The 13,444-nt window shown below is 47.7% G+C and overlaps 2 protein-coding genes across 2 annotated transcripts; one reads left to right on the forward strand and one right to left on the reverse strand.

Annotated features, from left to right (window-relative positions):
- Window positions 1-1,784: 1,784 nt before the first annotated feature.
- SLC25A11 (solute carrier family 25 member 11) lies at window positions 1,785-7,222 on the forward strand. The gene is made up of 8 exons (XM_053465117.1): window positions 1,785-1,921; window positions 3,399-3,551; window positions 4,239-4,445; window positions 4,595-4,685; window positions 5,250-5,340; window positions 5,803-5,902; window positions 6,302-6,353; window positions 6,602-7,222. The coding sequence occupies exons 1-8, from the start codon at window positions 1,854-1,856 to the stop codon at window positions 6,755-6,757; spliced, it is 918 nt and encodes a 305-aa protein (XP_053321092.1). The 5' UTR covers window positions 1,785-1,853; the 3' UTR covers window positions 6,758-7,222.
- A 1,552-nt stretch (window positions 7,223-8,774) lies between these two features.
- Window positions 8,775-12,738, reverse strand: GP1BA (glycoprotein Ib platelet subunit alpha). The gene is made up of 2 exons (XM_053465126.1): window positions 12,007-12,738; window positions 8,775-10,210 (listed from the first exon to the last, which is right to left on the reverse strand). The coding sequence occupies exons 1-2, from the start codon at window positions 12,493-12,495 to the stop codon at window positions 8,894-8,896; spliced, it is 1,806 nt and encodes a 601-aa protein (XP_053321101.1). The 5' UTR covers window positions 12,496-12,738; the 3' UTR covers window positions 8,775-8,893.
- Window positions 12,739-13,444: the final 706 nt, after the last annotated feature.

Raw genomic sequence — 13,444 nt, forward strand, 5'->3', positions numbered from 1 at the left:
TAGTGTACACTCACATACTCTGACACCCGTATACTCCTATACTGTATGACTCTCACACATCCCTCAACAGCTTAGAGGCCGATGTTCCATAACCCACCCCTCCCAAATACCCCTGTTTAGTTTGGCCGGTCCCCCCCCCCCCCCGTGGCTTCCTCCTCCCCTGATGCCCTTTTTTCCTCCCCTGATGCCCCTCTTTTCTAGGCGCTTGGAATGTTTGCTGGGTATGAGGGGATCGCAGGGTTCTACAGCCCTAAAAGCCCCGATAATGTGTATAGAAACAGCAGGGAATGGCTTTATAAATTAAACTAAAATGCTACCCCGTGCAGTATGGGCGATGTATAACTGAGTAATGGATTCTCTTCCGCCAGTCGCTTCACAATTATTTATATTTGGCACGAAGAAAGAATGATGTCAGGGAGAGTTTTATCCCCATAACACTATCAGCGATGTTTCTAATGAACTAAAAGCTGCAGACTAGGTGGAACAGCACCTTTAATGCACAGCTCCAATCGATCTGTGCGCCATCTACTGGCAAAGAGCAGTACTGCACAGAGGCTGCACTGGGAACACATCGTCGCAGTCCCGACCATCACCAGCAGATGTCCCTATTGCTCTCCCACCCTTTCCCTGCCCCATTCTGTCAGAGTCTCTCCTACTTACTCTAAATGCCCCAGCTAGTCAAAGGAGCTTACAATCCCCCAACCTGCATCCTGAAGGAGGCGACCCTCTCGACACAGAGTTCTCCGTATCGCCCCAACTACAATCAAATCACCCTGACCCAACAGCCCCTTTCTGTCTCATTCCCCCTCATCCACCCAATAGATTGTAAGCTCTCCGGGGCAGGGCCCTCTTCTCCCTCAACATGTGGTATAACTTCTCGGCCTTTCGGCTAAGATCAAGTGAGTGCCTGAGAGAGGGAAAGCTTGGTCCTCTGGCCTTAAGGCCGGCAATGGCGTCAGAGAGCCCGGGGTGTTATAGCGCCCCCTGGCATTATTTCCGCTGGGGCACTCGGCACTGTGATGGTTTTTTTATCACTTTGTACGGGTTGATAAGCACGTTGTATTGACCTTGGATCCCGTCATGATGCATTTTTTATGTACCCACCCTTAAATTGCCCTGGCCTATGGCTGGTGGTTTCTTCACAGCGCACGGCGGCGGAGGACTCATCAGGCTCTCAAAAAACAAACAGAAGGTGTTATCGGGCATTAACGCTGTTAAGTATTTTATTGTAACAGCGCTACGGAATCTGCCGGGGCTATGTAAATAAGCGCAGCCTCCCCGGCACTGAGATCTTCGCACGCGCTGCGTGTCACTCTTGGCCGTGATCCTAGTTGTTGGCCGTGATCCTAGTCACAGGCCCCGTTGGTGCATTGACCTTTTAACGGCTGAACCCGGCCAGATTCTCTGTGCCTGCTGTGTCAGCTTAAGCAATCTCTACATCAGCAACCAGTATGCATGACAACAGTCCCTGTTTAGCAGGGGCAGTCCTTATTCCTACAGAGGGGGACTGGCCAAATACACAGGGACACTTGGCAGATATGAGCATGTTACAATGATATAAAGCATGGATGTATATACGTTTGCCATTTTCCCGGATGACGTGAATCTTGCTCCGTTATTCTATGTGGATAACTCGCTATTCATTACAAACAGGATTTAGCACGCAGAGTCATTTAAATGAACGTTCCCGTAACCAACATGGCCGCCTCCGCTGATGTCCGCGCACCCTGCCCTCCTCCAACATGGCTGCCGCTACTGCCTTTTGCTTACGTCATCAGGCCGCGCCCCCTGCAATCTCTCCCTCCGCCGGTACGGTGTCACCTTGGGGGTCTCTCCGGTCAGTTCGTGAGAAGATGGCAGAGAGTGGGACGCGGAGGACCTCCCCCAAGGCCGTGAAGTTCCTCTTCGGGGGGCTGGCCGGGTAATGGCTCCTTGATGTGTCCTCTGGGACATGACACATACTTACTAGACATGTAGACATGTATGATCTCTGTATGAGTGTCTGCAGCTGTGTACTGCGGGGGGCATGCGTCTTATACACGAGATAGATGTATTTGGTAATGCATAGAATTGGTGCGTGTCTATATATATAAATAAATGTATGTATTAATAAATGTGTGTATGTATATAGGTGTGTGTGTGTATATGTATGTGTATATGTGTACGGATATGTATGTATTAATATATATATGTGTGTGCGTGCGTATGTATGTATGTATGTGTATATATGTACGTATGTGTGTATATATAAATACATGTATGTATAAATGCGTGTATGTGTATATATATATATATATATATATATATATATATATATAAATGTGTGTATATTTGTATGTATATGTATAAATGTGTGTGTGTGTGTATATATATGTGTGTGTGTGTATATATATATGTGTGTGTATGTGTGTGTATATATATATATATATATATATATATGTACGTATGTGTGTGTATATGTATGTATATGTGTGTGTGCGTGTATATATGTGTATATGTATAAATGTGTGTGTGTGTGTGTATATTTGTATGTATATGTATAAATGTGTGTTTATATGTGTATATATGTGTGTGTATGTATGTACGTATATATGTGTATATGTGTTTTTGTATATATGGTGTATAGGGTTCCGTGTTTGGGGTGGTCTCTGCCGGTGTGTATTTTTAGGCGGGGGGGGGGTTCTGTAACTTCTGGATAATAAAGCATCTTTTTCTGCCCGGTCTGTCGGGGGTTAACCCCTCGCTACCCCTCCCCTTCCCTCATGTAGCGATTTAGACGATGTCTTTCCTTTGCGCGTCTGCCGATTGTTTAGTTGTTAGAATGTATTCAGCATATAAATACGTTCTGTTCGTAGAAATATCCGCTCGGTCGACTGCAACCTCTGTGCACGCTGAGAGCGATGGTCCTTTCCAGGCTGGTGGATAAGTGGAACAGCCTCCCAGCCGCAGTGGTAGAGGCTAATTCAGTGAGGGAATACAGACGTGGTTCCTGAATAATGTTGCCATAACTAACTAAGCTTCATCATTTGTATTTTCTCCACTCATCATGTGACAAAAAAAAACGGCCACTGATAGGATAGTGCCGTAGAAGCCTTATAGCTTCTCATATAGCGCCGTCATATTGTGCAGCGCTGTACACCGGCTCTTAAAAGCTTGCGCGTTGTTTATAAGGCGATGAAAGGGGTTTATTAACGTTCTGTCTTAGTGGAACCGCATCTTTACGCGAAGCTGAGCTCTGCGGAGATAAATAGCCCTTATATATTATGTTATTTATATAGCGCCAGCATATTCCGCGGCGCTGTACAGCGGGAAGCTATAAATATAAGGGAGAGCCGAACGTTGGTGTTTAATACCCCGGGTTGGGGCACGGGGTGACGCTGTCTGTGTTCCGGCCGTAGGATGGGGGCCACGGTGTTCGTTCAGCCGCTGGATCTGGTGAAGAATCGCATGCAGCTGAGCGGCGAAGGAGCCAAGACCAGGGAATACAAAACCAGCTTCCACGCCGTGGGCAGCATCCTGCGGAACGAGGGTCTGCGGGGCATTTACACCGGGTAATTATTATTATCATTTATTATTATTATGATGTCATCGCCGCCCATAGCTGTTAGTAAAGCAGGGAGAATACATACAGAACGTAGAGAGTTCGCAAAAACTCCAACAAACAAGACGTTCCGATAGAGGAGGAGGAGGAGGGAGGCCTGGGCTTGTGAGCTTACAATCTATTCGGAGGGGTAAAGAAAAGAGATTCTATTAACTGCCGCTCACGCGACCTTCAAGGGACAAACAAACAGCTCCGTCTGTCTCGCACCCTCCATCAGGAATATCTGTGTGTAATGTTACTTATTAACATTATTTTATTTATTTTTGTTGTTATTTTTTTGTTTTATTTTTTTAAATTATTTTTATTTTATTTTTGTTATTTTATTGTTTTTATCTTTTTGTTATTACTATTTTATTTTTGATTATTGTCATGATTGTTGTAATTATTATTATTATTGTTTTTATTATTTTTATTGTAATTATTTTATATATATATTATCATATATTATGATTATTATATTTTAAAATTCTAATTATTTAATTTATTTTTGTATTTTTTTTTATTGTAATTATTTTTTATTATGATTATTATACTTTTAAAATTCTAATTAATTTATTTTTGTAATTATTTTTTGTTGTTGTTTTATTATGATTATTGTAATGATAATTTTTTTTATTTTATTATGTTTTGGTTGCAGATTATCTGCGGGGCTTTTGCGGCAGGCCACCTACACTACCACGCGACTCGGTATTTATACCATATTGTTTGAGAAACTGACCAAGGCTGACGGGACGCCCCCCAATTTTTTAATGAAGGCAGCCATCGGGATGACGGCCGGCGCTACTGGAGCATTCGTGGGGACGCCGGCTGAGGTCGCCCTCATCAGAATGACCGCAGATGGAAGGTAATGTGGGACACCAAGGGGCCACCGCATGCGCAGCCTCGCCGGATCATGGAACGCACAGTAATGCTGGGATAGCAGAGCCAGTCGGCGCCGTCACCGCTGCACGGCGTGCTACTCGGCTTCACAAAATACCTTTTTTACCTCTTCAGGTTACCAATCGATCAGAGGAGAGGCTACAGCAACGTGTTCAACGCCCTAGTGAGGATTACCAGAGAGGAGGGAGTCGCCACGTTATGGAGGGTGCGTGATGTGTATACATGTCACGGTGTAGTAGTGTGTGAGGGGGAGGCTGTTACATGTCACGGTGTAGTAGAGGGGGAGGCTGTTACATGTCACGGTGTAGTAGTGTGTGAGGGGGTTGTTGTATGTCACGGTGTAGTGTGTGAGGGGGGTTGTTGCATGTCACGGTGTAGTAGTGTGTGAGGGGAGGTTGTTACATGTCACGGTGTAGTAGTGTGTGAGGGGGTTGTTGCATGTCACAGTGTAGTAGTGTGTTAGGGGGGAGGCTGTTACATGTCACGGTGTAGTAGTGTGTGAGGGGGGGTTGTTGCATGTCACAGTGTAGTAGTGTGTGAGGGGGAGGCTGTTACATGTCACGGTGTGGTAGTGTGTGAGGGGTTGTTACATGTCACGGTGTGGTAGTGTGTGAGGGGAGGGGTTGTTACATGTCACGGTGTGGTAGTGTGTGAGGGAGGTTGTTACATGTCACGGTGTAGTAGTGTGTGAGGGGGGGGTTGTTACATGTCACGGTGTAGTAGTGTGGGTTGTATCACTGCTTTATCCCGTGTCCGGATTCTTTTTCAGGGTTGTGTGCCCACCATGGCTCGTGCGGTTGTGGTGAATGCAGCTCAGCTGGCTTCCTACTCCCAGTCCAAGCAGGCCCTTTTAGACTCTGGTGAGATACTCGTTACTTGCTAGCGTGCGCTGCATATACAGCGTCAGGTTGATTTAGATTTCCTAGATTTGGGTTTTCAGCGCATGCACAGAACCTGCAGGGCAAATAGACATTTAGTAAAACCTATTGTATCCTTGCACCCAGTATGGCCAAAATGACAAGTGCTATCTGACCGGCTCCTCTAGGGCAGAGTATTTAACCCCAGTGACTACCAATCAGCAACTTGCAGTTTACCCCCCCTTGGTGGAGGGTCTGGCTGCGATTGGACAGGAAGTAGGAGGCGGGTTTCTTAGCGTATATCGGAGCCACAATGCTATTAAATGGTCCATTACCAGACGCCAGGTGCGTGAGCAGTCATACAGCGCCGGGGGTGCGTGAGCAGTCATACAGCGCCGGGCAGGGGGGGGGGAATGGTGTAGTCCCCCGATGGGGTGTTTATGTTCTGTGGTCTCATGTCTTTAGGGTACTTCAGGGATGATATCCTGTGTCACTTTTGTGCCAGCATGATCAGCGGTCTGGTCACCACCGCGGCCTCCATGCCCGTCGATATTGCGAAAACCAGGTGAGTTTCGTCCGGTGATCCGGTACGGGTTCCCAACGCGGTCAGCGCCGGCTCTCGCCCAGCAGCGTGGCTTTTCGTCTAACTGCCCCCACCAATATGGCTGCCACCCCACTTCCTTGAACCACTGCTTTACGACTACTCACACTAATATGACTGCCATCCCCACTGAAAACAATGATTCCTTCCCATACCAATATGGCTGCCCTCCCACAGCCTCTAGTGTGTGCTAGCCCTGTAATGCCGCTATTGGTCTTCCTACCTTTACCAATATGGCTGCCACCCCTGCCTCCTCCATGCCCTCTCCTACTTCTTACCCTCCCGCTCCACCCCCTCCGCTCCCCGGGGCTTGTCGGCAGTAATGGCAGCGTGTCCCACCTCTCACCTCCCTCTCGTTTCCAGGATACAGAATATGAGAATGATAGACGGGAAGCCGGAATATAAGAACGGACTGGTGAGTGACCTTTGACCTGGTATAAATACACGCCTGACGTTACATGGATCACAGGGAGGGCGGTCGCCGGTTACATGCATGGGACAGGCATAAGATGAGGCCCGAAAGCAGACTAGACAGGGGGGAGAGGGGCCGATCTTCCGTCAGATTCTGTGTTCCTGTGGGGCTGCCCCGTTAACCCATTAAACACAGGGCAGTTGTTGGGTCGCGTAGCATCCGGGTGTAACTGTCCCTTTATCGCTCTGTAGGACGTTCTCCTGAAGGTCGTGCGATACGAGGGCTTCTTCAGCCTGTGGAAGGGCTTCACTCCGTACTACGCCCGCCTCGGCCCTCACACCGTCCTGACCTTCATCTTCCTCGAACAAATGAACAAGCAGTACAAGAAGTTCTTCCTGAGCGGATGATGGGCCCCCGAGAACAAGCCCTCCTGAGAACACTGCACCCCGATAATTGCCCCGGGCCCACCGGCCGCTAGACATTGCTCTATAGTGCTTTGCCCCTCCCCCGCCGCCACCACCACCTCTGGTGTTTAACCCTGTGAGCGCCAAGGCTTTTGGGGCAGTGTACCTCATTGCCCTCCTTTTCTGGACCTCAGAGGGTTAAAAGTTTCTTCCTGCGTGTAACAGGAACAGGTCGGGGAGGTCGTAAACCTCACATATATGCAATAATCAGGAATTTATATATATATATATATATATATGTGCGCACGGATCGGGACTGTCCTTCCTCGTGGATCCCCCCCGACAACGAACAAGTTCTCATTGAATAATACTGACAGCGGCCTCCCGCGGACCCCGGCGACCGGTGTGTTGTTTTTAACGTGGAAGGTCCTACATGTGTGTTAATTAAATGCTTTCGTAGAGGCAGAAACGTTGGCTGTATGTGATGGGATGGGGGGGGGTTGTTACACATAAATCCCCCTGCTGCTCTCCCTCCCTGCAGCAATGGCTGCCCTTCCTCCCATATGAGTGACAGAGGGGTCCCTACTTAAAAAGTTGGGGGCGCACTTTAAGGCCAGGTGTAAGTACGGCCATCAGCTGAATATGTGCATGTGGCCGGCATATCCAGCCGGTGGCTGCACACTGCAGCGCCCAATCTGCTGCCGAGGGCTAGTGTGTGATGCCGTCGGCCGAAGACCCAGACAGCCAGTTCTATGAAGGTGGTTAAAAAAGCGGCTCCAGCAGCAAATGGGATCGCTTTCTGTCAGGAAAGGACATGAAATATTATTTATATGGCGCTAGCGGGTTCCGTAGCGCAGTTACAACAGTGGGCTGTGAAATTGACAATAATGTTAATAATAAGACATATCGGTGCAGAAGGAAGAGGCCCTGGTCTTCTGAGCTGACAATCTATTAAGTGGTTGAGGGGGTATTAGACAGCGGGGTTGCTTGGGTGAGGATGATTTGATTGGAGGGCGGGTGATGTGAAGAGTTATCTCGCAGGGTGGGGGTGACACAGGTTTCCTTAGGGTATTGGGGGCTGGGTTCTGACAGAACGGGGTAGGGTAGAAGAGGTTTGCGGGGAGAATGAGGAGGGCGGATAGGAGAGTATGGTGGGCTGCAGCGTTAAGGTCTCGGTAACTGGGGCTCGTTTACATTTAATTCTGGAGGGTACAGGGAGGTAATGGAGGGTCTGGCATAGAGGGGCAGCAGATGCCGAGGAGAACATTTGTCTGGCAGAGGTAATCATGATGGATTGGGAGGCTGGTTATGCAGATTGCACAATGGATTGGTGTTGGGTACTGACGGTAGGTGTGAGGAAAAGATGAAATTGAGAGATGTGTCTCAGGTGGCACGATCTGGCGGGGAACGTGGAGAACAGGGCAATGAACAAGGAGATGAACTGAGATAGGTGGTGCGAGGGGAATGCCGCTGCTGAGCGGAGGGCATGGTGTGGCACACAATGGCAGGAGCAGCCGTTCTAGGACTGAGGTTAGCGCGTGGCTGTACTGTGCTGTGACAACATCAGGGCAGGAGGCCTAATTCTTTTCCTCATCATCTGGATTGAAGTCTGTGGGGTGATGGAAAGTTTACAGACTTTCTGCCGGACGGGTGGGGCATGCTGGTTATCTGCCCCCATAGCGTTCATTGCCCTGAGCAGGGTGGGCTTCACTTTGATGTAACGGGAAGATGTTTAGTCATGACTGGAAACTGCTCCACGTGTAGGCACCAGAGTAACAAGGACATTATTGTCAGGGCTGCACCACCCCGGTCCTCAAGGGCCACAAATGGACTGCAATTTTAATTAAAATGAATTAAGCTACTTGTTTTTTAGGGGTACGCAGATTTCCTTACATGTTTGTGGTCCTCGTGTACTGAAGTTTAGTATCTCTACAATGTGTGTGATATTAGCGTATAGATACTCGCCATCATTATACAGCGCGGCGTGTTCCGCACGCAGCATACTCATTATTACACAACGCAGGTTTGTCATGTTTTATTTTGGAGGTACTCGGTAGTATTATACAGTACACAGGGTCCTTGTCTTCTGTCCGGGTGTAGGGCCTGATACACATGTAGCTGGCGTACCTTGGCACAGCGTCACGGTAAGATAGCGGACGTGAACCTCCTGCCGTTCTCTCTGGACCTCGCCTCTAGCAGTAGTATCGGGACCGGCTCTCCGGCCGACCCGTCTGTGAAGGTGGAATCTCCGTGGCCGTCGTGCACCAGCAGGATCTCGTCCTCGTTTCTCGATATTCTCTGACTGTATCGCGTCAGCCGGACTCCGGGGGCCTTTTGTGTCAGTATTTGGAAATATACGTTGTAGGAGGTGTACCCCCATACCAGCAACCCCAGACACACCACGATCTGAAGGACGAGACCGCCAACGATCAGCGTGTACAGCAAGAAGTGAAGGAAACAGCAGTGCCTGATGATGGTCTCCACCAGCCACAGTCGCCAATGTTTCATGGCCACGGGTGCTACGGGAACGTCGATTTCTGCTGGTGCAGGAGTTTGTGTTGTTGGGTAGAGTGACGTGGCCGTGGTGGTTAGTGGCACTGTGAGTGTAGAAGCTGGTCTTGTTGGAGTCTCCTCTGTCCATCTGGTAGTGGTTGGTGATGGTGTAGAGGTTGTCATCTTGGTGGATGATTCTGGGGTTGTTGTATGATGCGTACTGACTACCTCTGTGGTTGTCAGTTGTGTGGTTTCTAGGCTTGTATGCTCTACCGTGGTAGTTGGAATTACTGCTTTGCTTGTAGTCTTCAACTGTGTTGTAGTTTCTGGGGTTGTAGTCTGAACTTCGGTGGTTGCCAGTGTTGTAGTTTCTAGGGTTGTAGTCGGAACTTCGGTGGTTGCCAGTGTTGTAGTTTCTAGGGTTGTAGTCGGAACTTCGGTGGTTGCCAGCGTTGTAGTTTCTAGGGTTGTAGTCTGAACTTCGGTGGTAGGCATTTTTGTGGTTTCTAGGCTTGTAGTCTCCACCGGTGTGGTTGCGGATGTGGTTGGCACTTCTGTTGATGGTTGCCTTTCGGTTTTGGCCACACCCGGTCCAGCGTCTCCTGTACTTTTACAGTGCTCGGTGGAGTAATCCAAAAGCGGTAACTTGTTTGAGCAGAGGACACTTCTCCCGTCGTTGACCGGAGTTCCGCTCACAATGGTGTAGATGTTGTGTTCGTTTTCTTCCACCCAGTCCTTGAAATACGCAAGAGCGCAGTTACAGTTCCACGGGTTCTTGTCCAGGTACACGTAAGCCAAATTATCCAGCCCCTCAAAAAACAAATCCGGAATTTCCGTGAGACGATTGCCGCTTAAGTGAAACTTCTCCATCCGCACCGAATCGTAGATGAGATGCTGCGGGACCTGCCACAGTTCATTAGACGATAGATCCAGAGTTTCCAGGAGCTGCAGGCCTTCGAAAACCTTCCACAAACACACAAAAAAACAAAGAATCGTTAGAATGTTGATGGACCGCGGAAGACTATGCTCAGAATTTTCATTCTTGCGTTTTCGTCTCTAACCAAACCCGATTAGATCATTTTTAAGGACTTTAGATTTGTTGAAGCCCCCGATGTCGTTGCCCGCAGTTTGAAGGATATAATGGAACATTATCGCATCTTAATCATTAACGTTCTCTTACAAGCAGAAAAACAATATGGCACGTGATGGACAGAAGAACAACTGGACTAACTCCAGGTCAACAGTGACACCCCCCCACGTTTTTTTGTGAATATCTCCATTTTTCAGCTTTTTGTCACACTCCACTCCAAACTTCCATTCCGGAACTCTAAGATCCAGCTCATGAATCGGAAAGTGGCATAATAACATAACATGCGTATAGCGGATATGTAATAATTATGTTCCTCATCCATCGCTACACGATGGGTTAACGCAGTAACGGCTCCTATGATGTAATACACAGTCGGAACAACAGAAGGACCACAGAGAAAACCACGATGACGACTAGCAAGTTTAAAGTCATGTGACCAATTTCAAGGCGGGCTACGGTGTCAAGCTAAATTACAAGAATTGGGCAATTTAACCCCTTCAGGTCTGAGGGTTTTCATAATCTAAGGACCAGCAGGTTTTTTTTCTAACCATATGTTTTTTTAAATCACGACTACGGCTCGAGATCCCTTTGGTGAACTCTCATATGTTTTTTATGCCAATGATGTCATGGTGACATCACTGGACTCCCAATAAAAAATTTATTTTATTTTTTATTTATGTTTAATTTTTCCCTTATGGTTTTTTTTTAGTTTGTTTGTTTCTCCTTCTCCTAATCTGTCTGCGCTGATCACACTGTGATCAGCAAGCGGGGGTCTGTATTAATAGACAGCCTGATCTCCCTGTCCCTGCCGCTACAACCAAGTCAGAACGTACCGGTACGTCCTAATGGGTGTCTCGGCACAGCTTGGCACAGCCGGTACATTCTTAGGGGTGAAAAGGGGCTAAAGATGAGATCTGTTCCATATTAACTTCCTGTTCTTCCTGCGTGGATATCCAGCCGACCGCTGCACTTAAGTAATTTGGCCTTTAAGGGCCGGGTTGTTGCAGAGCATAATTGAGGAATTTTACCCCTTAGTTATTAATTATTTGTGTTTTGCATTATGAGCCATTAAATGGGTGCACAAAACCCCGAAACAGGGGAAATTACAGTTAAACAAATGGTTAAAACTGTAGGCTGACCTACAGGGTGTTAAATACCCCTGTTATGAAAGGGTTAACAGAGAACACGATGTAAAAACAGTTTTCTGCATGATCCTGTCCTCCGGACAACCACCCGACCGGAGAAATGCATCGTGAGCCCTGCGCCATCATTGCCCCCAAATCAACTTGTCTGTGCCTCCTTTGCCCCTTGCCCCCTTCCAACATACACTCTGGCGCACACATCCATGCTCACACACAAACAATTACACATCCATGCTCACATACATACATACAAACACATATACATATACATACTTCCCACCCCTTTCCACCTGCACTTTGCCAGCAGCCTCGGTTTCACCACGGGGTCACGTAGAGTAACGCGCCTCTCATAAGGTCCTGTCTCCCCACACCGGTTGGAATTAGTTTAGTTGGAAAGGACCCTTCCGGTACAAGAAGACAGGACCAAGGGGCTGCACTTACGCCACTAGGTTCACATAATTATTCTACTGTCTGCGGCTCACGCCCCGGGGTGACTTTCTGGAGTCTAGAAGAAGAGAACGAGATACCTTATCGGGAAGATCCTGGATCTTATTAGCCTGAAGATACAATGATTTCAGCTTCTTCAGGCCGTGGAAAGCGGCGTCTGGCACAGTCACAATCCGGTTGTTGGACAGGTCAAGCTTTACCAAACTATTCAACTGGGAGAGCTTCGGTAGCTTGTCGAACGAGTTGTTGGCCAAGTTCAGGTCTTCCAACTTCAACGGTAAGTCAACGTCGATGACAGACATCCCATTGTTGGATAAGTCCAGCTCTACCAGCTGCGGGAAACTTTTGAAGCTTGAGGTGGAGACGGACTTCAAAGAGTTGAAACTCAAGATGAGGATCTGCGTGTCGGTGGGAATGCCGTCCAAAGGGATGCCGGTCAAACCAAGGTTGGTGCACGACGTCTCCACCTTGTCCAACTTGTCCTTCTGAGTGGAGCAGGAAGGCTTGGCAGAAGAACCGTTTCCCACCAAAAGTAGAACGAGAAGTTCCCAAAGCGCCAAACTTCTCATGATAACGAAGTGTGATCTGTAAGAATTAAGAACGTTGAGCGAGCAATAAAAGAATTTTGGGAACGTATATATATCGTAATAAAGACAAGCTAACTTCTAGACATTGAGGACATTCTGGAGTTCTACCGAGCGATACTTACTGCGGGGGGCTCAGAGCGAGTCGTTGGCTTTGGGTACATTAACGATGGTAAAACTAATAGTAAAATTCCACAAACCCACCAGCTCCGTGTATACTGACAGCGTCCAGGCTGACCCTCGGCTTAGAGAACATGCCCCGTGGTTCCTGCTTTATCTGTGACGTGGCTGTGGTCGCCTTATCTGAGAGAGCAGCCTATTTCCTGACGTTATTTCGAGGGCTTCCAGTGAAAACGGATAAAGAATATCCGTTTAATAACCGGCAGACTGTCATGACTGACGTTATCCCCTCGCTGGTCTATATCATGATACCGAGTATCTATGCGCCGATGCCGAACGCGCCGCTGTGTACAACGATGCCGAGTATCTATTCCATATCATAAACAAACAACCCTAAGTAATAATCGTTTCTATTCGGGATGATAATAGATTCTGACGTAAGCCAGGACCAGGTCTATTTTAAGTAATTATTAACCTTGACTATGCCGCATGGGGAGGGATAAGACGCGGACCCCCCCCCCTTATTCCTCCCCTCTAAATGGCATTCCCTAGTCTCTGGGCCAATGTCAATGAGACTGCAGCCCCAGACGGCCCTGTCACTCATCACCCATTCACTAACTGGGAATTCCACAAGGAGAACTGGGAGCGATGTGCCGCTGCTTCATCATGTATTAATAAACGAGGCCGTCAGCTATTAGTGAACATTAAATTATTATCTAATAATTCACTAATAGTTCACATATGTTTTTTAGAGGAGTAAATAAAATATTCAAATTGTATTATTTTTATTTTATTATTATTATTGTTATTTTTT

Source organism: Spea bombifrons, chromosome 4, assembly GCF_027358695.1.
Source record: "Spea bombifrons isolate aSpeBom1 chromosome 4, aSpeBom1.2.pri, whole genome shotgun sequence".
In the NCBI taxonomy this organism is placed as follows: Eukaryota; Metazoa; Chordata; class Amphibia; order Anura; family Pelobatidae; genus Spea; species Spea bombifrons.

What these genes read in the sequence shown, in the direction of transcription:
- GP1BA (XM_053465126.1), bottom strand. Translation starts at nt 12,495, where the DNA reads ATGAGAAGTTTGGCGCTTTGGGAACTTCTCGTTCTACTTTTGGTGGGA. An exon ending in TCCAGGATCTTCCCGATAAG is followed by an intron (nt 10,211 to 12,006) that starts GTATCTCGTTCT and finishes TGTTTGTGGAAG; the next exon opens with GTTTTCGAAGGCCTGCAGCT.
- SLC25A11 (XM_053465117.1), top strand. Translation starts at nt 1,854, where the DNA reads ATGGCAGAGAGTGGGACGCGGAGGACCTCCCCCAAGGCCGTGAAGTTC. An exon ending in CTGCGGGGCATTTACACCGG is followed by an intron (nt 3,552 to 4,238) that starts GTAATTATTATT and finishes TTTTGGTTGCAG; the next exon opens with ATTATCTGCGGGGCTTTTGC. An exon ending in GCAGGCCCTTTTAGACTCTG is followed by an intron (nt 5,341 to 5,802) that starts GTGAGATACTCG and finishes TCATGTCTTTAG; the next exon opens with GGTACTTCAGGGATGATATC.